At 55.6% G+C, this 22,243-nt stretch overlaps 1 protein-coding gene across 13 annotated transcripts in view; it reads right to left on the bottom strand.

The window, feature by feature from the left end:
- Positions 1-10,906: 10,906 nt before the first annotated feature.
- Positions 10,907-22,243, bottom strand: part of NCOR2 (nuclear receptor corepressor 2) — a 253,677-nt gene continuing 242,340 nt past the window's right edge. For 9 of the 13 annotated variants that reach the window (XM_055710843.1, XM_055710837.1, XM_055710830.1 and 6 more), the window contains 7 exons: positions 21,895-22,088; positions 20,006-20,149; positions 19,552-19,697; positions 18,245-18,298; positions 15,161-15,388; positions 13,313-13,492; positions 10,907-13,199 (listed from right to left, as the gene is read on the bottom strand). In XM_055710843.1, coding sequence (XP_055566818.1) covers positions 13,024-13,199; positions 13,313-13,492; positions 15,161-15,388; positions 18,245-18,298; positions 19,552-19,697; positions 20,006-20,149; positions 21,895-22,088 — 1,122 coding nt within the window. In that variant the 3' untranslated portion in view covers positions 10,907-13,023. The remainder of the gene's footprint in view (positions 13,200-13,312; positions 13,493-15,160; positions 15,389-18,244; positions 18,299-19,551; positions 19,698-20,005; positions 20,150-21,894; positions 22,089-22,243) is intronic. The other 4 variants (XM_055710891.1, XM_055710884.1, XM_055710851.1 and 1 more) reach the window with 2 other exon arrangements.

Raw genomic sequence — 22,243 nt, forward strand, 5'->3', positions numbered from 1 at the left:
TGGGCAATGCTAAGCAGTAGGGAAGTCATATTATCCTCAGAAAAGTTGCGATGCTGTGCCCATGTGGAGGAGCCACCAGCAGCATGGCTATATCATGGCCACCTGCACAAACTGTGTCTCCTCTGGCACAGGACACTGAACTGTCACTCAGGCCATCTCTGTGGGGAGCAGACATGGGATGGGAGTCTGTCCCAGCAGATACGCCTCAAGGTCCCTCTGTCCCCCAAGCAGCTGATTCTGTGGCTTCACAGCTACTTCCCAGAGCAGCCATCCCAGGATGACTGAACCCACCTGAGATGCTCTAGATGCAGCTCTGTGACTTTCTCTTGTCCTGTGATGCAGGTTCAGTGCCTCAGGGGGCACCTTAGCTTCAGTCGCTGAGACTCCAGGGTGGTGCATGGACCTCTGGATGCTTGGCCTGGTGGTGATGGTGGCTGGCACTCCTGACTGCTCTCTGCAGTGTCTGCCCCGCTGTGGTAAGGAGTGTATCTAGTGCTGATGTTCAGCTCATTGCTCAGGGGAGTGATTCCCACTGCAGATGCAGCCTCTGTGGTTACCCTATGGCCTGACAGAAACGTGGCTTGGCCACACAGGTTTGCCACCACGTTAACCATCCCCAGCTCTCCTGCCTGTTTCTAAATCCCCTGGTCTGGGTACACAGAAGAGGAGCAAGGACCTGCCCTGGGGCAGCTCAGCTTGTGCCGAAGCACCGAGTCCCCTTCCCCTGGCAATGTGCCCAGCCACAGCAGGGAAATTAATGCAGGAATGAATTGTTCACGAGTAGGATAGAGAGTCCTGGAACTGCTTTTTTTGGGTGTAAGGAGGAAGTTTTATGAGATCTATTTTATGTTTCTAATAATGATACTGGATCTAAACAGTTCCATGCTTTGGAGTCCCAGACAGATGGGGAGTTCACATCTATGAGGATGAAAATGCTCATCTTGCCAAGCCTTTGATTCTTATCGTATCCTTCCTACCCTGCAAACAGGCGGACAGCACATTTCTAGCATAAAAATATCCTCCTCTGCAGCTAACCACCTCCAGATTCCCTTCCTGAGCCTGTTCTGAGCCCGGTGATTAGACGTTTCTATATACATAAACATTCATATCACCTCCTGGGGGTCTTCCTGTCTCACAAGCAAACTCTGAGACCAGCGGCTATTTGCAGCTCCTTGAAACACAAATGGGATCAGGGCTTCTTCCAAGCTGACTGCTGTGCTTGGGGCCTTCTGTGCATCTCCCCAGAGCACCTGGTTTGCACCCCAGCCATGCAGCCTCCCATCACCGCTCCAAACACCCTTGGCGTGGCTGCAGGTGGTGATGCCATGGGTCTGCATGGACGGGGAAACCTTCATGGGGATATGGGTGCTTGCAGAGGGAGGGTGCAAAAAAGACGCCAAGTGCAAAGCGGTGGAGGAATGAGCAACACACACACAGGCACGAGTGCAAACTGCATTCTCTTTGATGGAGGATTGTAGAAACATTACCTTCCCATGGGGCTTTACAGTGAAATAACCTGATTATTCATAAACTAGCTAGAACTATCAATCCCTCATTTATCATTTTCAACATAAATAATAAGGGCAAGAGAGGAACACGCCAGCAATAAACTAGTTATAGATGTAGTGTTGAAATCTGCCCATTTCCTTTGAATACGCCCCACTTACTGATAATAAACAGTGATCCAGCTGATTCCTCGTCTGAGTCCTCGAGCATTAGATTACAAAGGACACAAACCAATACACCGCTTTATGCTAGTGAAAGTCCATTTGGCATGATGTGCTGGAGGCCAGCTAGGAAAATGCAGCAAATAAAAAAAAAAAACACATCACATTTTTCTGGCTGAAAAATGCCTGAGGAAATAAAAGCCTTTGTATTCTTCTTTGACCTCTTCCACTCACAGATGGACTTTTTTCTGTGCTTCCCACAGGGTGGGGTTTTTTAGCACCTGTATTTCAGGACATTCATTGTAGCTGCTGAAGAGCGTGGCTTGGCCGCCCAGCGCAGGGGAGGGATCCCCAGCACCTGTGCCTGGCCAGGCAAGGGTGCACATCGTGCTACGGACCTACCGACCTGCTGTGGCCACGTAGGATGGCATTGGATTTGCAGAGCTGGAGTTTTAGCTTCAGGTCCAGCTTCTAGTGAGGCAATATGGGAGGGCAGCTTCTTGGGCCTCTTAGAGCATCCTTGGCTGGTTGAGCACAGGCTTTACCCTGGAACATAGATTGCACCAGAGGAGATAGGACCCAGAGCCACACAGATCCCTAACTAGTGTCTGGGGGAGGAGCTGAGCATCCTTACAGCCCTAGCCTGAGCCTGGTATCAAAGTGAAGGTGAAGCGCAACCGGGAATGGTGGAGCAGCAATTGAGGCTCAGGGTACTTTGCTAAGCACAGCACTGCTCTGCCTCCCACTCTGCCCTTGAACTTTGCAGCTTGGGCCCTTCCCGAGTCCTCTGGGACTTGTAAATGTTTTGGCAGCACCAGCCCTCTGCACGAGCCCCAGCTGTAGCTGAAGCACACTGTTAATGAGCCACGTGTTCTGAAGGCCTCCAGGCTTGGCACCGGCTGATGGGGACCCGTTGGAGCCCAGCTCCGTTAGCCGGCTGCTCTACGCTGTGCTGCAGCCCAGTAGAGCTGGCTGCAAAGTGCCCAGCTCAGCACTTTCTGGAAAAGCTCCATTTGCAGAGGAGCGGATGGTTTGGGGGAAGGTCCTGCCATTCTCCCCCCGCCACCCCCCCCAGCCCCTCCCCTGCCGCTCACACCTCCAAGAGTCTCTCCTCTATATGCACTCAGAAAGGGGAGGCGGGGGGAAAAAAATCACATATATTTTTAAACACTGCCTAATGATGAAAAATAACATCTGGAGAGCAGCCCTGCCCCTCACACAGGGTCCCACATCGCCACATATCGGTATGAAACCCAACAGGGAATTGGTGCAGAGGGAACCCATCAGCTTAGCAATGGGGCCGACTGTCCCGCAGGTGCCATCAGCTCCGGGACAGCGGCCACCCACCAGGGGACAGCAGGTACGTGAAAGCCCTGGAGAAGCGGGTGGCTGGCTAAAGCCATACTCACTGTTGGGAGATTTTTGGCAAGCAAAGGGAAAAGGGCTGCTCAGCAGCAGGGTGACCATTTGCCTGTGCCTGTGCCTCCCATGCTGACCTGTCTCCACTGGGCCCCCAGGAAAGAGGGGCACAGGAGAGACCCTGCTTCCTTCAAGCCTGTTTCCAAAGAGGCTCTTCCAGCCAACATTAACACAGTTTGCTTTACTTCCCAGCATGGCCCGGGGCAGAAAGCAACATCTGGACCTAATAAAAAGGCTGCCCTCCCCCCAAAGAGACCCAAGGGCAACCTCTGCTATTTGGTTTCCCACCTCTGCTATTTGGTTTCTTCTTCACCAGTGGATGGAGGAGGCAGCTCCGGCTCAGGGGTTGTTGCTGGTCTGAAAGGGAGAGGATGCTCCAGCAGCCTGTGGAGACTGGTAGCTGGAAAGTGGATCCAGCAAGGTGAGGTTATGTGGGTTTCACAGCTAAGGAGCCAGCAATGATTGAACTGGTTGCAACTTCTCGTCGGGGTGTAGAGTTGAGGTATAAAGATTTGTTCTTCCCTTGAACAGAATGGCGCTCTTTTTCGGTTCCAAAAACATGAAAGCTGGAGATGGCCCTAAGCCAAGGCCCAGGATTAACATCCCCGTGGGGAAAAGCTCTGCTTTGGTCCAACTGGAATGCAGATCCAGAGCTGGCACCCATCTTCAGGCACTCACCGGCCAGGCTCCTCGTGTCTGACCTCTGGCAGCTGCTTTGCTTTCTGGAAAGGGCTCAGGATGAAACAGCAGCAGAAAATACTCCTGGATCCTGGGCAGAGCTGGATCAGGATTGCACAGCTGAAGTCTGGCCTTTTGCAAACAAACACCCATTAGTGGAGCCCAAACCTCTTCAGAGCCCACATCTCACCGGAGCCGATTCGGAGCCCATCACGCCGCACCTGCTGGCAGCTGCTCTGAGCAGGGTTTGAGGAATGTGTTGGATGAGGATGGAGTGTCTTCAAGAGCAACCTTCCGGATGGTGTTGCTCTGCTTTTTGCTCTTCATGAAACCTCCTCTTCCCCGCATGCCACCGGAGGCAGGAGAGCTGACCAGCAGCCCATCAGCTGCCCCTCTCTTGCAGGCACCGCGTTTTCTGCAAATTCCGACCTGCAGCCTGTGGAGTTACTGATTTTGGCTGGGGCTGCACACCCATGGGTGAGACCTCAGCCCGGCTCCCTGGGGCTTCTGCTTCCTCCATGGGTTCCTCACCCTCTGCTCAGGAGCACTGGGGGCTGCTGTGGCAATTACTAATGACAACGCGACATACACCATTGCTAGCATGGCCAGACCTTGCAGCTAGTGAGATCCGTCTGTCCTATCCCCTGGCATTGCTTCAGTAAATACTGCAACAGAGTTTTCTCTGGGCTGAACATGCATCTAGTCATCAAAGAGATTGCAAATGACTAATAAATATGTAAAAAAGTCAGGGGGGCAGCAAAAATTTCTGGACCAAGATCAATCTTTACTGACAACTGCTGCTTTTTCTAAGTGAAAGTACCCTGCAGAGTTTAAAACGGCATCCGACTTCAAAGCAGAGCGCGCTCCAGATGGAGTTTACCATCATTGCTAACACCCTGTGCTTCGTCAGGTTACGTGCATTTAGAGAGAGAGACATTCAGATTATTCCCAAAGAAGGGAAACACGCTGGCCCTCTTAGACTCCAAACGATGTGTGACCAATGCTCTCTCCACAACGTAGGTGGCAAAATTGATCTCCAGGGCGGCCTCCCGAGCACCGCGGGCCGTTTCTGCCGTTGCAAGGGTCAACAAGAAGAAAGTCTCACCTGTCGGGGGTTCCACCAGGGTTGCTGTGTCCAGACACCCTCCCATGCCCCTGGCACAGCATCGCTGCTGCGCCAACAGGACCGAGCCCGTGGGGCCAGCAAGGCTGGGCAGGCAGAGCTGGATGGAGCCTGCTTGGCACTAGAGCTCCACTCTGTGAAGCAAGACCCAGAAAATGGCGTGTTTGCAGCACAAGGATTATACCTTTCAGATCAGTTTCCATAGGTTTTCTGTCCAGGGCCCACAGGCAGACACCCTCCCTGCCATGCATTTTGCAGTGGTGGCTTTGGACACCCTGGTGCCACCATGGGAAGGGACCTGCAGCATCCCCCATACAGGGGCTGCCGAGGCTTTCACCTCCCCAAGCCCCCCTGCATCCCCATTCGGTGATTCCTCCTCACAATGGCTGAAACAACAGCAGCTCCAGGCTGGAGAACTGTGCGTCCAGGGATTTTATTTCAGGAGCATTTCTGCAAAGCTGTGTTGGGTTGTTGTTTGTTTGTTTGTGCACCAGCCCACGAGCTCCTCTGAGAGCCCTTGCGCTTCACTAGTGCCAGCACCAACCTCAGCTCACTCCAGACACAACTGCTCCCACCTCCTGTTGGTGGCGAGTGATTTATTACCACTCTGCTGCCTGAAGTCCTCACAAATACTAATTTTGGTAATTACAGGATGCCAAAAAAGAGAGGATAAATAAACCTGACAATTAATTCACTGTTACCCCCCACACACACACATGCAGTGATGATTGTTCCCAAGTTTCTTACAGACCCAACACTTCCCAGATGGGCATGCAAGCCAGGCAAAACACCCCTGCTTCTGCCCAGCGCCCTTCAGTGTCCCAGCACTGATAAGAGCCAGGCATTCCATCAAAAGCCGCTCCGTTTTCCTTCCAAGTTACTCGCCAGCCTAGAACGTCTCATCTCCTGCCAAGATCAGCTCTTTAGCCCTCTGCATCATTATCAGAGGATATATAATTTCATGGCAAATCACAAGAACTGTCAAATGACCAGTTGGATTGCAGTTGTTGGGAGAATATAAAATGCTTCCTGCCGTCAGGAACCCAGGAACGGTTACCAGCTTTCCTGGCCAAAGGCACATCTGACCCACCAAGCTGCTTAGCTGAAGAGCTGCTGCTCTGCTGGGGGCTGCTGTGCAGGGACCACGAGCTGACATTCTGGGGCTGGGTGCTAGCCACACATGGCTTTTGTATCCTGTGTGTGTTTGGTACCCTTTTCAGTTTTTAATCTTACCCTGCTCATCGCTGGGTACCACAGCTACATCCCTCTCCCACCCCTGTCACCCGCAGGGCACACGCAGCCTGTAGGAGGATGCTGAAGCCCAACGCACAGTGCCCTGGCTCACGCAGCAAGGAAAACCCCAGGCTTGTGCTCCTCAACTAGCCTAGCTAGAAAACCTTCCTCTTGCTTTAATTCTTTCCAAAAGAGAAAAAAAGAAATTCCCTATAAGCCTAACCAAACACCAGTTCATCACCAGAAGGTGGCAAGGCTCCTGCACCTTCTTGCTGCCTCTGTCCAGGGCAAAAGCATCGGGGACCATCTTCCATCTTCACTTCCCCCTTCAAACCCCCCGTCTGCCACTCAGTCATGATATGACTAAATCTGGACTTCTGACTTTTTTTTTTTATTGCTGGTTTTTGAAGCCATCTGCTTTTGTCCCGTTTCATTTCCGTCTCTTTACATAAGAGCTTTTAAGTAGACCTAAAGTTTTCCATCATTAAATCGTTAAGTGTTGGCCTTGAGTTTAGAGTGTTCCCACCTTCTGTTTCTTCAGCATCAGTATGAATTACTGACCAGGGCTACTGCCGTCAGCCCTTGTCAGCATTTAAATCCTGATGCGAGAAGCTGAACAGCTTGGCTTCTGTTTGTACTATTTATTAACTTGTTCTAATTGCCTTCAGAGCGGCAAAAGCCTTTCCAAGAAGGATTTCAGCAAAATCGCTGGCCTCAGAGATCTTTATATTGATGTCTAAGAGCCAGCAGGGATCTACCTAGTGCAGTGCCGTGGGAGCTGGAGGAGCATGCAGAGGCAGGAGGAGACAGGTTTGGTCAGTGTGGGTACATACCTGGAGGGAGTTCAGATGGCATCTGGGTGATCCAGAGGACCTAAGGTGATCCTTCAGCAACACAGAGGCAGGAACCTTTTGGGCATCCCCTGGACGGACACGCTAGTCATACGGCACCGGGGAGCCTTCCTCCAGGTGCTGCTGTAACTCGGGCGAAGGTGACCACCTGAAATGCCAAGCCAGCAGAAGGCAGGGATACACCCCAACAGCAACACTCATCGCTGCTCTCAGGAACACACCATTTGTTTAAAATCCATTTCTGAGCCCCAAGAAAGGCAGCAGAAGGCCCCCAAGTGCAAACCCAACTGACAGAGCCCTTCAAGGAACTAAATTTGATATAGTCACCCAATTTGCCCTTACCCAGAGCCATACCCCTCACCTTACCATCCCTCTTTCATCACTTGCCCTGTGAAATGCCCCCCCATGCACACCCCAGGGCAGTGGTAAGAGCTCCTCAGCCTTGGGAGGGCAGCCCCGTGGGTGCAGAGGCAGCGGGGGGGACACCTGGGGACTGACGGGTCCCAGCCCTGCCAAAGTCAACTGTGCCCCATGGGGCAGGCGTCAGAGGTAAAGCAATTCAGACCTGCAAATAGATACCAGGGCTTCTGTTTCAGGTCTTAATTAGGTAGTGGCTAATTAGCCTCCCCAATAATTTCCTGCAGGGCTTGTGAGGGATTATCCATTACCAGAATAGCTAGTTCTTAATTATTTTTTAAAAATTCCATTAAAATTCGATTTTTAAATTCAATCAGAGTTGAACAATGTTTTCCTTGGCTGCTAGTCAAAGAGCAACGATGCCAAGGTGGCCTCCAGCATCACCCCTGCTCGACGCTGGCAGGGATGCAGGTATCTGCTTTGGGGGGATCTAGCTAAGGGGTGCACAGTCCCACAGCCATCCTTGGGTGCCACCAGCCTCCTCTAGTGTCTGCCATCCCTGGGGACCAGGGTACCCCAGCCCTCGCCCCCCCAGGCCCAGGTAAAAGCACCTGAAGAGCTTTGAGAAGCCGTTTCGGGAGGGTTCAAAGGGGGGTTTGTGTTTCTGCTACGAGAAAGGCAACAAAACCAGTCTGGGTGTGAGGGGGTGGGAAGCAGCAGCCTTGGCAGTGGGATGCAGCTGGATGGCGTCAGCACTGCCAGGAAGGAATGGGGTGGGGGTGGGGGTGTTTGATTTCTGGGGAGCTGTGGGCAGGATGGAGCTTGACCGTGTTAAAAGAAAATAGTAATAATGATGATACTAAGAATATCGTAAAAATTAAAAATAAACCCAATACAAATAAAAGTTTATAAAAATCAAATAAACATGAAAATAAATGGAGAGAAGCAATCACTCCTGTGAGAGCGGCTGTGCAAGGCATTTCATGCCAGAGGGATGCACTGGTGCTGGTGGGGGGAAGGCATGTGCACCCCAAAAGGGAGGCAAAGGGCACTGATGGGGTGACACACGCCTCTGGGGTTGGGGCTGCTGCCCCACAACCTACCAGACCTTTTCAGGTCCCTGCGAAGGAGGATCCTCCCAGCTCAGCAATAATAATGTGCTTAAATAGCTCCTGTCAGCGCGGGGGTGGGAGCTCTGTCTGCAGATGAGGAACCCAGGGCAGTGGCGGGGGGCTGCAGGCCGAGCACCGATCCCCCAGGCCTTCCAGCGGGGTGGGATGTCCCGTCGCGGTTCAGCCAGCACACTGCCCCCTCGCCGGGGTCCTCCCCGCAGCCCCATCCCCACGGGTGCCGCAGGAGGATCCCAGCACCCCACCACCTCCACCGGCTGCCCCACACCTCAGGGTGCTTGCCATGCTCTGAGGGTGCACAGCACCGCTGCCGCCCACCCTTTGCCCCCCACCTGAGCCCATTTTACCTTGGGACACCCCCACCAGTGCCGGGGTCCCCAGCCCACCCCTCAGCCCCTCGCCATAGCCAGCCCTACCTGGACTCATGCGTTTTGCTCCCAAATAAGCTTTTTGGTTTGGGTTGGTTTGTTTGCTTTTTTTTATTATTTAACCAGTAAGGCAATGTTAGGACACTGCCACCCACGCCGCTTGCCGGTGGGCATGCCGAGCAAAATAAACAGTGAACAAACCCCTTCACCTTGAGTAGAAGACCCCCACCCCTCCAGAGCAAGCTGTGGAAATATTTACACCTGTGGTTTCTCTGTATAGCCCCAGCTATCACACAGCTCACTTCCAAACAGCTATGCACAGGTTGTTGTACAAAAGATAGATATTTCCCCCAGTACAGTTCAAGCGATAAATTGTCCAATAATTTGTTTGCCTGTTTGTACAAGTTACAAAGCTGGCCAACATCAACTTTTAAACTTGGGTGTTTTGTTGGTTATTTTCTAATAGTTTAATGTGACTTTCGCTGGATTGCACAACCACGGCTGGCAGCACTAGGAAGGGCTGGTGGGACCCTGCCATGAGGTTTTGGGGTGCTCAGGGATGCTCTGGTCCCCAGCTGGGGGGGCTGGTGGGGAGGGGCATGAGGGCCAGAGTGGGGCAGGACAGGAGCATCATGACGTGCAGGAGCAGCAGCTCCCCCTTTCCCAAAACCACGCTACCCCCAGGCCACCTGTGAGCAGGGAAATGGGGGGGCTGCCCCACAGAAGAACCCTGGGGCCAGGCACATCCCCACTGAGCAGCTGCGAGCCCCCTGCCCGGCACACCGCTAACTCATTGATTTGACCCAAATTAATTAATCTGCAGCAGGAGGATGCTCCCTGCTCCAGCACCCTGGCAAGAGCAGCTCAGGGTTCCCGGACAGGAGCTGCTGCTGACCCGTGTCCCCCCGCCCTGTGTCCCCTTGTCCCTACTGCTCAGGGATGGGCTGGGGGATGGGTGGCTGCAGGAGGGTCTGTGTGGGGGAGGGTGTGCGTGGGGACACTAGATGGTGGAGACGAAAGGCAGAAAGCACCAAAAGTGAGCCATGCCGTGGCCATCTGTGGGCTGAGCCCTCTGCAAGGGGGATTCCCAAGCGGAGGATCCCACCGGAGCAAAACCCACGTGTGTCCCAGCCACGGCCAATCTCTGACACCCCTGGGCTGCTCCCCTCCAGCCCCCAGCCTCCGGCAGGCTGTCCTGGTGTGACGGGGACACACAGCACAGCCAGGGCCCAAGCTCTGGAAGCATCAGCAAGGTGTCCTGCTCCCCACTCCAGAAACGATCCCAAAGGATCCCACCGAGCAGGGCTGTGAGGCTGCCGGAGCCTCGCAGCGGCTGGGGGTCACCAGCACCTCCCCATCCTGCAAACACCACTCTGCCCAGAAGGTGGTGGGTAACATCTGCCCACCCACCCACTCACCAGCACCGAGCCACAGACCCCAGAAGGACTAAACCAACCTCAGAAACATCTGAAAGCTCTTTCGGATGCCCTCACGCACAGCCCCTGGCAGCGGCTGCGCCCTGGGGGTCCTGGCCAGCTCCGACCCCTCGCCCTGCACACACAGACATGGTAGAGACAAGAAAAGAAGAGGAACGTGGCTCCGGGGTTAGCACTGAGGGCTGGGACAAGCTCTTCACCCTCCATCCCATGGCTTCAGGCGCCGGCCACATGGTGGGTGAACGAGGACAACCCAACCCCGCGCCGACGATGGCGAGAAGGCGGCTCCACAGCTCCTGGCTGGATCCCGGGGCTCTTTCCGACGCCCCAGCACCTGGCCGCGCTCAGCCCGTGGGTCAGCGCAGGATGCCCACGCCGCGAGGAGCCTGACACCTGCATCCCCAGCACGCGGCAGGGCCGGGTACCACCGACACAGGCCACAGCTCCGTGTGCCACCCCGGGGCAGCAGCCGGGTCCTGGCCCTTCTCTTGCCCCTCTCAGCCCAGCGGGGTCCCTGCCGGCAGAGCTCCACGGCACCTTCCACCAGCACCCGGCACCTTCCTGCACCTCTGCAGACACCAAAGCAGCACACAGTATTGCTACTGTGCCAAGTGGGAACTTTATTCTTTCTTGTGTTCCGCCCCCCCCCCCCTATTTTTTCCCCAGTAGTTTAAGGAGGCGGCTTTGAAGATGGGTTGGATTTGGATTATTTTTTTTTTCCCCAGCAAAATCTGCAACACTTCAATAGCGTTACGCCCAGACATCAGCTCTGTTAGTTTTTACATCTCAGAGCCACAGAGACACCAGCAGCAATAACCTGGGAACGGAAAGACTTCCACATCGCTTGTGCATTGTCTCGGATTTTTTTTTCTTTAAAAAAGAAAAAAAAAAAGCACAACAGAAAAGACACAAACATTGATGAACATTAAAAACCTGTACATTGTAAAAAAACAAACAAACAAAACCCCCCCCCCCCAAAAAAAAAGAAACAACCAAACCCCAAACAAACAACAAACACCATCATTCTCTTGCTTTGAAATCAGAATCAACCTGGGAACGTTGCAGGGGGAAAAGAAAGATCCACCGGGAAGGTGACAGCACCGGCCTTGCCGCTGGAGCCATGTGTGGGATGCGAGGGCTGCCGGGGGGCTGTGGGGGCTGGCTGCCCCCCCGCCACCGCCGAGGCAGAAAGTCTGTGCCGTGCTCTGGGTTCCTCTAGCGTATAGAATGCAAAGCATTTAATACATTTTTTTTTCCATTTTTTTTTTCCCCCCAGAGCGAGAAAGCAGAAGTGAGTGAAAAAAAGTCTAATATTTTGTTCTTTAACCATGTAACTGCAGATATGAGCCAACATCATGGAATGAAAAAAATAACGTAAAGTAGAGCATTCGTGTGTATCACAAAAATACAATAAAAACTTTTTTTTTCTTTTTTTTTTTTTTAAGTTTCCTGTGAACTCCCTGCCATGCTGGCCTTCTGCCCGCTCTGCCCCTGCACCCGGCCAGCTCGAAGGGCTCTGGAGAATCAATGTCTACAACCAGCAACAACAATTTCTGCTGAGTCAGCAAAGGTGTGTGGAACGGGGGGCCCTGCAACCATGGCAAGATTTTGTTTGGTTTTTTTGTTTTTTTTTTTTAAGCTAAGTTCATACATTCTGACTTACAGATAACTTTGATGGATCGTTACCTTCTTTTTTTTCTTTTTTTTTTTTTAAAACCCTTCCATACAATGGACAAACGCATCAAAGCCTGCATGTAAGAACAGAACCTCTTTTACAGCATGTAATACTGTGTTTTGTTTAAGTCCTTCCTTGCGTAAAATATTGACAGAATTCACTGAAGGTATCAAAAATATACCCTGTAGACCAATACAATTTACAATTGCCTTTTCTCACCATTCAGAAAACAATGCACTTAAAGCAACCGAGCCCCTCCATGGGCAGCGTGCGAGCCAGCCCGGGGACATCCCTGCCCGCCCCTCCTTCAGCCCGGGATCACTCCCACTGGAAGAGACCAGGATTTTTGTGGGTTTTTTTAAGAAACAGCTCCTCACTCCCTCCCCTGCCCGCTCATCCCAGCCACGTCCGACGCGTGTTGAGACCACCATGGGGCTGATCCGGCTTGCGACGTGGGTACGCCAGGCAACCAGCCCTGCGACCAGCTGCGGGGAACTAAACCGGGGCGTTCCATCCTGTCACTTCTTAAAACAGGTATTTTTTTTTTCCTCTCTCCTTTAACCCGCTCAAGGTTTTACATTTCTGTGGCACAGCCCCACGGGTGGGATGCAGGAGCATCCCACAGCCCCTGACCCGACTCCGTGGGACCACGCCGGCCCTGGGACGTGCATGCTCGGGGCACGCGGCCGCTGACGGTCCCTCCCGAGCGCGGGGGTCACTGCCCAGCCAGGCTGCCAGGATCGAAGATGGGTTCCTTGGGTTTTGTCTCGTTAAGGCTTTTTTCTTTTCTTTTTTTTCAGACCGAAGAGGATGCAGAAATTTCCAGATGTTGAGAAAGAAAAAAAAAAAACGCCAAACAAAAAAAAAACAACAACAACAAAAAAGATACAGAACCCGTCCCCCCAAACTGTCTGGTTGGGAGGGGAAGGAAAGAAAGAAAAAGAAAAGGGAAAAATAAAATAGCTCTGCTCCTGCATCTTCGCTCGTGAGAGCCGGCGGGGCCGGGGCGGTGGGCGCTCGCCCTGGGCATCCCACTCGCTCCCTGCGCCCTGGGTTTGGTCGCCGTCTCCCTGCCCCTGGCTCGCTTCATTCACTGTCCGAAAGGGTTTCGTACTGGGAGCAGAGCAGGGGCTTGGGCTCCTCGTCCCAGGCATGGTGCTGGCTGCCGGGGGTCCCCTGCGGCACGGGGGCGGTGGGGGCTGCTGTCACCACCCCGCTGGGGAGCCGCATGGTGAGCGGGTTGTAGGGGAATGGCGTCGAACCTGCGTGGGGCGGAGGAAGCAGAGGGTCAGCGCCGGTGGCAGGGGGCTGCCCCCGTGAGCCCCCCTGCAGGGGTGGCACGGCTGCCGGGGGGGCACATGCCCCCCAGCCCTACCTGCGGACGAGGGCCTGTCCTCCCAGACACGGTTGGTGAGGGGCGTCCGCCGGTTGCAGTCCCCCTCCGAGTGCACCGAGGAGACGGAGGGCGGCCGCTCGCCCGACGACAGACCCGGCGCCGGCGACTTGGCCTTGCGGCTGTTGGGTCTGGCCGCCATCTTTGGCTTGCCCCCTCCTCCTGCAAAGAGAAGCACCCGCTTGTCACCCATCTCATCGTGGCAGGGCTCAGGGGGGTGGGGAGGGGGGCGGGCAGCCAGCACTTCACTCTTAACAGCTTGCAAAAAAATGGCTGGTGGCAGGAGAAAAGCCCACCCAGGGGCCGATGGCACCGCAGCGGGGAAGGGTGATGGGGCGCGGGTGGCCAGGGGTCTCTGTCCCCCCCTGTGCTGCTCTCCGTGTTGTGGGTTGACGCTACCATCCGTCCCGCGGAGCGGAGCAGGGGCAGGAGCAGCCGCATGGCTTTGGCCAGGCTGTTTTCCTGCTGGGTCCGCTCCCGAGCCAGCTCGCAGCTCAGCCCATGAACACGGCTCCCAGGACGGGAGCATCATTCTGCACAGGGGCCCCCAGGAGCTACGTGGGTGCTGGAGCCCTGCACGCATTCCCCATTCCCGTGGTCTACGTGGCCAAAACAGTCTTTAATCCGTTCTTACAGGAAAATTCCAGATGAAGTTTAGCCAGTTTTTAGAAGGTTTGAAGCCCCAAGGGGCTCTGCTGGGGAGGTTAGCCTGGCTAAACCGGGGGGAGCTCCCAAAGCGGGAGGGATGGATGGGCTCTGCATCCCACCCTGCCTGCCCAGGCAGCCTCTGCCGGGCATGGGGAAGCATAGCTGGAACAAGCTGCTGGTTTCATGCAGGAGCCAGAAAAGCTTTTCTGCAACAAGCTGAAGAGCACCTGCTCTGAGCTGACCCGGAGGAAGGTGCAAGTGCGTCCCCAGGACCCTGCTCCTCGACTTCGGGGGCTCTGCGCCCACATTGCCAATGGTAACCCCCGGCGCCAGCTGCTGGGGTCTGCACAGGGCGCTTGCAAGAGGCAGCCCACCCTTTGCAGGCATGCGGGGCACAAGATGCTCTCCCCCATCCATCCCTGGTCCCCCCCCCCTCTTCCTTAACTGGGGATCTGCAAGAACAACCCTCCCAACTGGACTCAAGCCTCCCCTGAATCCGAGCAGACCCCACTGCAGTGCCCAGATGGCTCTGTGAGCCCTGCCGGGGCCGTCAGGCTGCTCCCCCCAGCTCTGCTCTCTGAAGCCATCTCCTCTCCATCGCTTTTAGATCCCTTACGCTCTTGCTCCAGGCACTCCCAGGTCCCCACCAGCCCTCTGAGCCCCAGGCTGGAGCCTGCCCCGACCCCCTCTGAGAGCAGGGTGGGGAGGGAAACGCCGCCCTGTGCCACATCCCCCCACACCAGCCCTTCTCAGCCTCTTCCCCTAGTTCGGAAGCAATGATCCCCCCCGGGGTTTACACAGTTTGGGGTGGCTATTTAAGTTCATGGCTATGATGGCTTTATGGGTGTGGGGGTTTTCCCCCAATAAATCTTTTCATGGTGTTCAAAAAGAAGAAAAAAAAAAAGGAGATATTAAAACCCAACAAAGGGGGAAAGGAGCACAGTCAGTGGTTTAGAAAAAGCAACAGCACCTTCTGAGACTATTAAATTAACATCAAACAAGACCAGGATTAATCAGCAGATTCACAAAGCTCGAAGCTGGGGGAGGGAGGGGAGAAGAGAAAACCAAAATGAACAAAAATGGGGGTGGGGGGTGGGGGGAATAAATCCACCCACAAAAGGGGAAATGTAAAGGCTGAGAATTAATAACACAGAGAGAGCGAAGGTGGAGAGGGCTGCAGACCTGGCAAGGAGCGCACGTCCTCGTTTCGTCCATCAGCAGGAGTTATGGGCATAGCAGCGGGCAGGCTTGCACTGGCATTCAGAGAGTTAAAAGCATTGGCACTGAGAGGTGAGCGCTCTTCCCACTGCTCGTCATATTTACCCATTAGGGCTTTCCTAATTATTGCCTCCAACCCCATGTTGGTACTGGAATTCTCTTGGACCGACTGGCTCCTACAACTGATTAGCCCTGGGAGATACGGGAGAGGGAGGAGAGAGGGGACGGGAGATGGGGGGGAGCCAAATGAGAAGAAAGATGGGGGGACGGGGAAAAGGGGAGAAAGGAGACAAGGGAGAAGGGAAGAAACAAACAGTCAGCACATTCTCGCAAAGCAACAAACTTTGTCATCTTGTTCTTTAAAGCGCTGCGATGCACCCGTCCTCCTCCTCCCCGCTCCATCCCACCCCAGGGCTTGGCAGGGGCTGGTGGTGGGATGGGATGGGACTTACTCTGGGACTGGGGTTTCTGGGGTGCTACAGGCAGGCAGGGTTCCCTGGGGATGAGGGCTTGGAGGACTGCAGGGAGAAAGGGTTGTTACTGAGCCCCAGAGAGCAATTACGAGAAGGGGGTGGTGGGGTGGGCTGCGCTCCCAGCCCAGCCGGGCTCTGCAGGGGGGCAGGAGAGTCACCTGGCTGTGGGGTCCATAGGGATGCACACACAGATCAAAAGTCAGTGTGCCGGGGATCTGGAGGCGGGGGGGCAGTTTCCCATGGAGGAAAAGTCAGGGAAGGAAGAGGGAGCACCCCGCAAAACCATTAAGATGGGAAAGAGGTGGTTGATTTGGCCCTGGCAGAGGGGTGGCAAACGCAGGCAGCCCCGGGACGAGGGAGCTGCCTGGGGAGCTGCCTGCCTGGGGTCGGACTACGCTGGGGAGAGGCCTTTCATCCCTCCTCGTGCTCTTTGTAAGCCCTCTGCCCATCGCCCCAGCCCGCTCCCCTCCTCCCGCAGGCCGGGTGCCCGCTGCGGACCGGAGCCCCCCGGGCTGAGCCGCGGCTGTGACAGGATGCAGAGGCGAAGTGGTGTCCCCGCGTGGGTGTGAGTCTCAAGCCATGCAGTTATGGTGCAGCACCGCACAGGGACCAGAGGGCACTAGGCTGAGCCACGCCACCGTCATTCCCAGTGTGGCGGTTACAGGGAACAAGCAAGGGCAAAATACAGACACAAAAACAGCAGGCTGGCGAGGGGAGCCCAGCTGCAGCCCCCCGGCTCCTCCGCTCACCCCATCCCGGAGGTGTTCACACTGGGATCGCTGCCCCTCTGCTTGGGAAGGGACGGATCCCGGCTTCCCTCGTCTTCCCTGCAAATGGGCAGGGTCCCTCCTGGTCGCCTCTGGCCAGACCCCGGCCCCCAGCTCCCTACACTCCGCCTTTACACCTCCCCCCGGCACAGCAGGAGCAGCTTCAACCAGGGGATGCTCACCCCCCCAAATTCCGTCTGCCGCAGACCCTCGCGTCCTGGCTGGCTGCACCCTCTCATCCCAGCTGCCAGTGTGAGCCGGCTCCTTCTCCCAACACATTCGCCCCGGCGAGCAGTGTCACGAGCAGTGTCACGAGTGGTGTCACACCACTGGTGGCCATGTCTCACCGCTGGTGGCCGTGCCGGGCCCTCCTGCCACACACAGCCCTGGCCCACAGCACCACCTTGCCCTGGCTGCAGGAAAACTGCCGCTCCTCCTACTGAAAACTAACAACCTGAAGGCATTGCTGCTGTCGGACAGCATTAATGCTTAATCATTTAAGTATCAATTAGTACTCCTCGATGGGGGTTCATGTCATTCGTTCGCGAGCCCACCTGGGCATTGCTGCGGCCGGTGGCAACAGCCCCACAGCCTTCACGGGGTCTCTCTCCCTCGGGCTGGTCTCTGTGATCTCTGTCCTGTGCAGGGAAGCCCACGGCAGCCACCGGCCCCCTGGGGCTGCTTCCCACCCCTCCTGGCCAAAATCCCTCCCCTAAGCTGCTCCCTCCCCTCCTTTCCCAGCTGGGCTGAAAGCCATGGGCCCAGCAGAGCTGGGGAGGGGGCAGTGCCCCTGGGGAAGCTCCTAAACTGGCATTTCAGCTCCTGTGTGGTCGTCCTTGGGCTCAGCATGGTACGTACATCCCCATGGGTGCCTGGGGACCATCCTGAGCCCTTCCCGGCACCCTTTCACCCTGAGAGCAGGGGGGCAATCTGGGGGCTGGGGTCCAGCCCTGGCTGTTAGCCAGCAAGCCCCCAGTTAGGCAGGCTGGCAGGTTAATGCTGGTTAAGGCTGGGGACTCACTGAAGCCCACCACAGCTGCCGGCAGCAGCACTCAGATACCACCAACCCAGACGGCTCCCCCAGAAGCGGGCTGTCACCCCGACACCCCTACCCGCGGCAGCTCCCCGCTCCACACTGCAGCGGTCCTGCCCGCGAAGCCCTTCCATAGGGCACCAGTGGCACCGTGCCAAGCCACCGGGTCAGCGCTCCCCCCAGCTCCTCAGCAACCTGAGTTGACTCAGGCTTGAAGCACCTGGAGGTCTGAGTGCGCTGCCAGCACCCCTGGGGCTCAGCACCCCTCCATCTCCCAGATAACGCATCCTCTGGGTGCTCAGCCCCCGCCAGCCTGCCCAGCACCCACAGTGCCGGGCTGTAGGGTGCCACTCTCATCCCAGTTTGCTTTGGCAACCAGCTCCTGCTGTCTGCCCACCCCTTGCCGCTGCCCCCCGAGCCACCCACGGCCAACCACTGGCTCCGACCGAGCGTGGGGTGCTCCCTCCCCAGAGAGTGGGGTGCTCCTTCCCCAGCGTGAGGTCCTCCTTGCCACAGTTTAACCCTCTGCTGGCATCAGAGCGCCAACCCCCTCTTGACTTTCACCCTCTCCTCAAACCCTGCCAAGCTTCCCGAGGAATTACCGCCCCGTCTCCAACTCGGCAGCAGGGAGTTACGGTGCATCCCGAGGCTCCAGCCTCCCAGCAGCTCTTACGCCAGGAAAAAAGGAGATGCTTAAATTTACCGAGTCTCCTGCTCTCCACGGCTGGAAGCCCTGCAGGGAATGAGGTACGGGACAGGTGTGTGGGAGAGTTACCTGCTCCGGTAATCGCCGGCATATTGAAAATCTCTGTCCCAGGCTGCCCAACATCTGGAGGAAAACAAAGAAGCTCTTCAGTACGGAGAGCAGTGTATGCAGGCTGGCCGGGGGAGGGACCTGCTGTGCCAGCCACGACCGCATCCCGCTGTCCCCATCACGGCACCCGGCCTGAGAGCAGCCCACCTCCCCTGGACACCGGAGTGGGCCGGCGGGTGCTGGTGGGCACCAGGAATTGGGTGCCATTGGGTGACCCGCAGTGGGCACACCTTGGCGGCTGGGAAAGGGCAGGAAAGCAGAGCCCTGAGAGCCAGGGCGACAGCTTCATGGCTTCGTGCTTGGTGCTGACCCCCCTCCCTCCAGCCCCCCGTGCAGCCAAACCCTCCCTCCTGCCTACAGGATTTCCAAAGGCTCAAATCCCCACATCCAGGGAGTGAGGCTGGGCAGCGGGGAGGGAGAGGAGGAGGAGAAGAAATGTTAAATCAATATTTTCCCTTCTAGCTGAGCTGTTTGACTTGGATATCGCTTTTCTTAGAATAACAGAAATCCTCATCAAATAAGAGGCGTTTCCTATTTCTATATATTTTCCCTTGATAAGGGAAAGTGTGGAAGGTCACGGGGTTCAGGCACATGTCCCCAAAGGGGCATAACAATACTGTTGGTTCATGGTAACATCATCCAGGAGACGAGACAGCTCGGTCCCTCTTATCCGATGCAGCTGTTGTAAGATGGATTCAAATTGAATTACTATTGACTGTATAATGCTGGGCTAAATTAAATTATGATCCTATCTACTCTATTAGCGGTTAATGAATGAATGGGCTGAATTTCTAATATAAGCCAGCCTGGTTAGTTTTACAGAGCTATACCAATATTGATGTAGGGCTTAAAGTAACGTCGGGGGGAGATGCATCTCAAGGAGAGAGGATTCAGCTTGGCTGGCCATTCATTAAAATATCAATTGCTCTTAGGTCTCCTCCATGCTCAGCTCATCGTTTCCTTCCTGTTGAGGTTATCTGGAGTGGATGGGATTGACAGCCCCAGAGCAAGGAGACACGGGGCTGGGAAGCCTCCCTTTGCCTCCCCTGCTGCACACAGCCCACTGCTGGCACCAGCACAGCTCAACCCAGGAAGCTTTAAGACCTCGCATTTCCCAAAAAAACCATGGCACGATGCAGAGAGAGCTGGCTGGGAGCTCCCAGCCCATCACACAGCAGCACCTATTCCCAAACCTCCTTCGCTTCATGTTCCTCGAAGCTTTTTTCCCCCTCCCTGGTGCCTGCATTCGCCACCCCACATGTCCTTACTGTACTCCGTCTCATTTTTGTTGGTTGTGCTGAGCTTCTTGATAATCTCCTGTTTCTTGGACTTCACCATGGCAGAGTTGCTCTCAGTCAGCTTGCTGAAGAAAGCTGGAGGCTGAGTGTTGTTTCCCGGGGACTTGGACCCCATCCTGCAAAGCAAAAGACCATCGGAAACTTCTGCAGCGTCCAGTTCACAAAGTCCTACCTAGAGAGACCCTTCCCTTAGCCTAACTTCTCAGAATCAGCCTGAGGGCTCCCGAGATATTTGGGATCTCCAGCCTTTCCCCCTATTCCCTACCGGACACGCACCACACGGCGCTGACAAGCCCCTACAAACAGAGAGTGACCCGGGATGTGACATTGCTTTCGGCTGCAGGAAAAGCAGCCGGGGCCGGGGTGAGCGTGGGGCCAGGGGGAACATCCCCAGGCTGTCCCCACCATCCCCTTCCTTGGGTACCTCTGGTCTATCTGCTCGCCCTCGCGGTACAGGATCGGGTACGTGGCGCTCTTGGCGTGATCCGATTCTCCCACGCCGTCTGGTGGAGACACCGGCTCGATACAGTTGTCCGACCCGGCCGAGCCTTTGCTCTGCTCCGGGGACCTGCAGAGCGATGGAGAGATGCAGGCGATGGAGAGATGCAAGTGATGGAGAGATGCAATCGGTTTATTGCAACGTCCTCTGTCTCTGCACAGCTTGGGGTCGGGAGGGGGAGAAGGACTGAAATAGCTTTTCCTACATCAGGGAAAAAAGCCAAACCCTCCACCCCCTGCGGGCTTACGGAGCGTTTTAACACAGGCCGGGGGGAAGAGCACAGCTTCGGGCATTTGCCTGCACTGCAGGCGTGCGGAGCAGGACCGAGCCCAGCGGTGGCCCACATTGCCAGGCGGTGGGCCAGCCAGCAGCTGCCCCAAGCAGGGCTGGCAGGACCAGTCCTGGGACTTGCAGGCTCAGTCGAAGTGTCCCGGGCTGGCAGGGAGACATCCCTGTGGAAGGCTGCAACGTTAACCCTTTGGGGACCAGGCTTTTGATTCTCCATCCTATTTGTGAAGGCAGTGGAGGGCAGCAGCACCGGCCACCTCCTGCCCACCTCGTCTGGGACCACACAGGGTCTCGTTGGTGGCAGGAGATGACTTTGGCGCTGGGGCAGCCCAGGGAGGACCGACACAGTCCCCCAGTGCCTGGGAGACGGTCAGGCTCGAGTCCATGAGGAATTCCTCATGGCGAGTTCTGGGAATTTACGTCTTTGTTCTTTCTGTGGTTTCTCTTCCCCCCCAACCCCCCGCAGTTTTTTTCATCACTGGGTGGCCAGGGCTGGGCTCTCTCCCCTAATGTCATAAAGCCAACTCTAGGACTAGGCAGAGCTGGGAAGAATAATCCCATTTATGACAAGGAGCCACCAGTGTGGAGACACTCTTTCCTGGATTCAGCTGGGTCTCTGCCAGTGTTTGGGTGGGAGGACAGACCCCGTTCTCACATTTCCCATTTTTTCATTCCGTACAACAGCACTCAGACCTGCCTCGCGCTGATATCAGCGCAAGGATCTGAAAGTGACTTTAAAAGAAATACAGATGGTGCGTGAGATGGATGGTTGCAGTTGACAGGGCATGTGTCTAACAAGCTTCTGATTCACTAAGAAAGGCGAAGATAAAATTAACTTTGGACCAATGGAAAATGCGTTGTTTTGGGCTTTTTGGAACCATTTGTGGTCTGAAAAGTCACTGCGCCATGACCTACCACAGACTGAGGACAGTGACAGGACGAGAGGCAACAGGCACAAACCAGAACACGTGAAATTCCATCCCAACCCACTTCTTTACTGTGAGGGTGCTCAAACACTGGTACAGGTTGGCCAGAGAGGTGTTGAAATCTCCATCAGTGGAGATACGGGCATGACCTGGGATAACCTGCTCCAGCTGACCCCGCTTGAGAGCAAGGTGTTGGGTTGGATGATCTCAAGAAGTCCCTTCCCATGAAACTATTCTGTGACGCCCGCCAGATTGGGAAGGGGATCATGTACGGACTCTAAGGGTTCCAAAGAGCATCTCTAGGACCATGCCGGTGGCCAGAGGCATCCCCACAAAGGAAGAATGCCCAGATCGGAAAGCAGTTTCACACTCTGGGCTGTGTAAGCAAGCAAACTACGCAAGCCCCAAGCTGCGGAGCATAAATGCAGCAATGCCAAATGCCAGCCTGCCCTATGCACCCCCTCAGCGGGGTGCCAGGCAGCCAAGGGCACCCACCCAGCTCCTCACCCTGGGTAGCCCTGGTCCATCTGAACCCAGACTGGCACAGCAGCTGGGCAGAAACCCATTGCCAGCAGCTTTGGTTGGACTCTCTGACCTCACCTTTTGCCACCTTCGTTCTGCGGGGAGATCCTGGAGGCCGCAGCGTGCTCCTGCTGCTGCAGGTACGCCTTGCTGGGCGTGCGGCGCAGGTCCAGCACGGGGCACGCGGCTCCCGGGAAGGAGTACACCGGAGTCTGGATGTGGGAGTTGAGCTGCTGTGGGTGATGGCGCGTGTAGTCCTGCGTGATGACCTCCTAGAAGAAGAAACCCCTGAGTCAGAAATAGAGCTGGTTTCTACCTCTTGCTTTGCTGGGCACAATTAAGACAGGGCAAGGAGGAGGGAATTAGGCTGGTTTGTCCCTGCAGGGATGTAACGTCTGCCTCCTGCCTGCGGCGGGTCTCGTGATGG

Source organism: Falco cherrug, chromosome 1 (genome assembly GCF_023634085.1).
Source record: "Falco cherrug isolate bFalChe1 chromosome 1, bFalChe1.pri, whole genome shotgun sequence".
NCBI classification, from domain to species: domain Eukaryota; kingdom Metazoa; phylum Chordata; class Aves; order Falconiformes; family Falconidae; genus Falco; species Falco cherrug.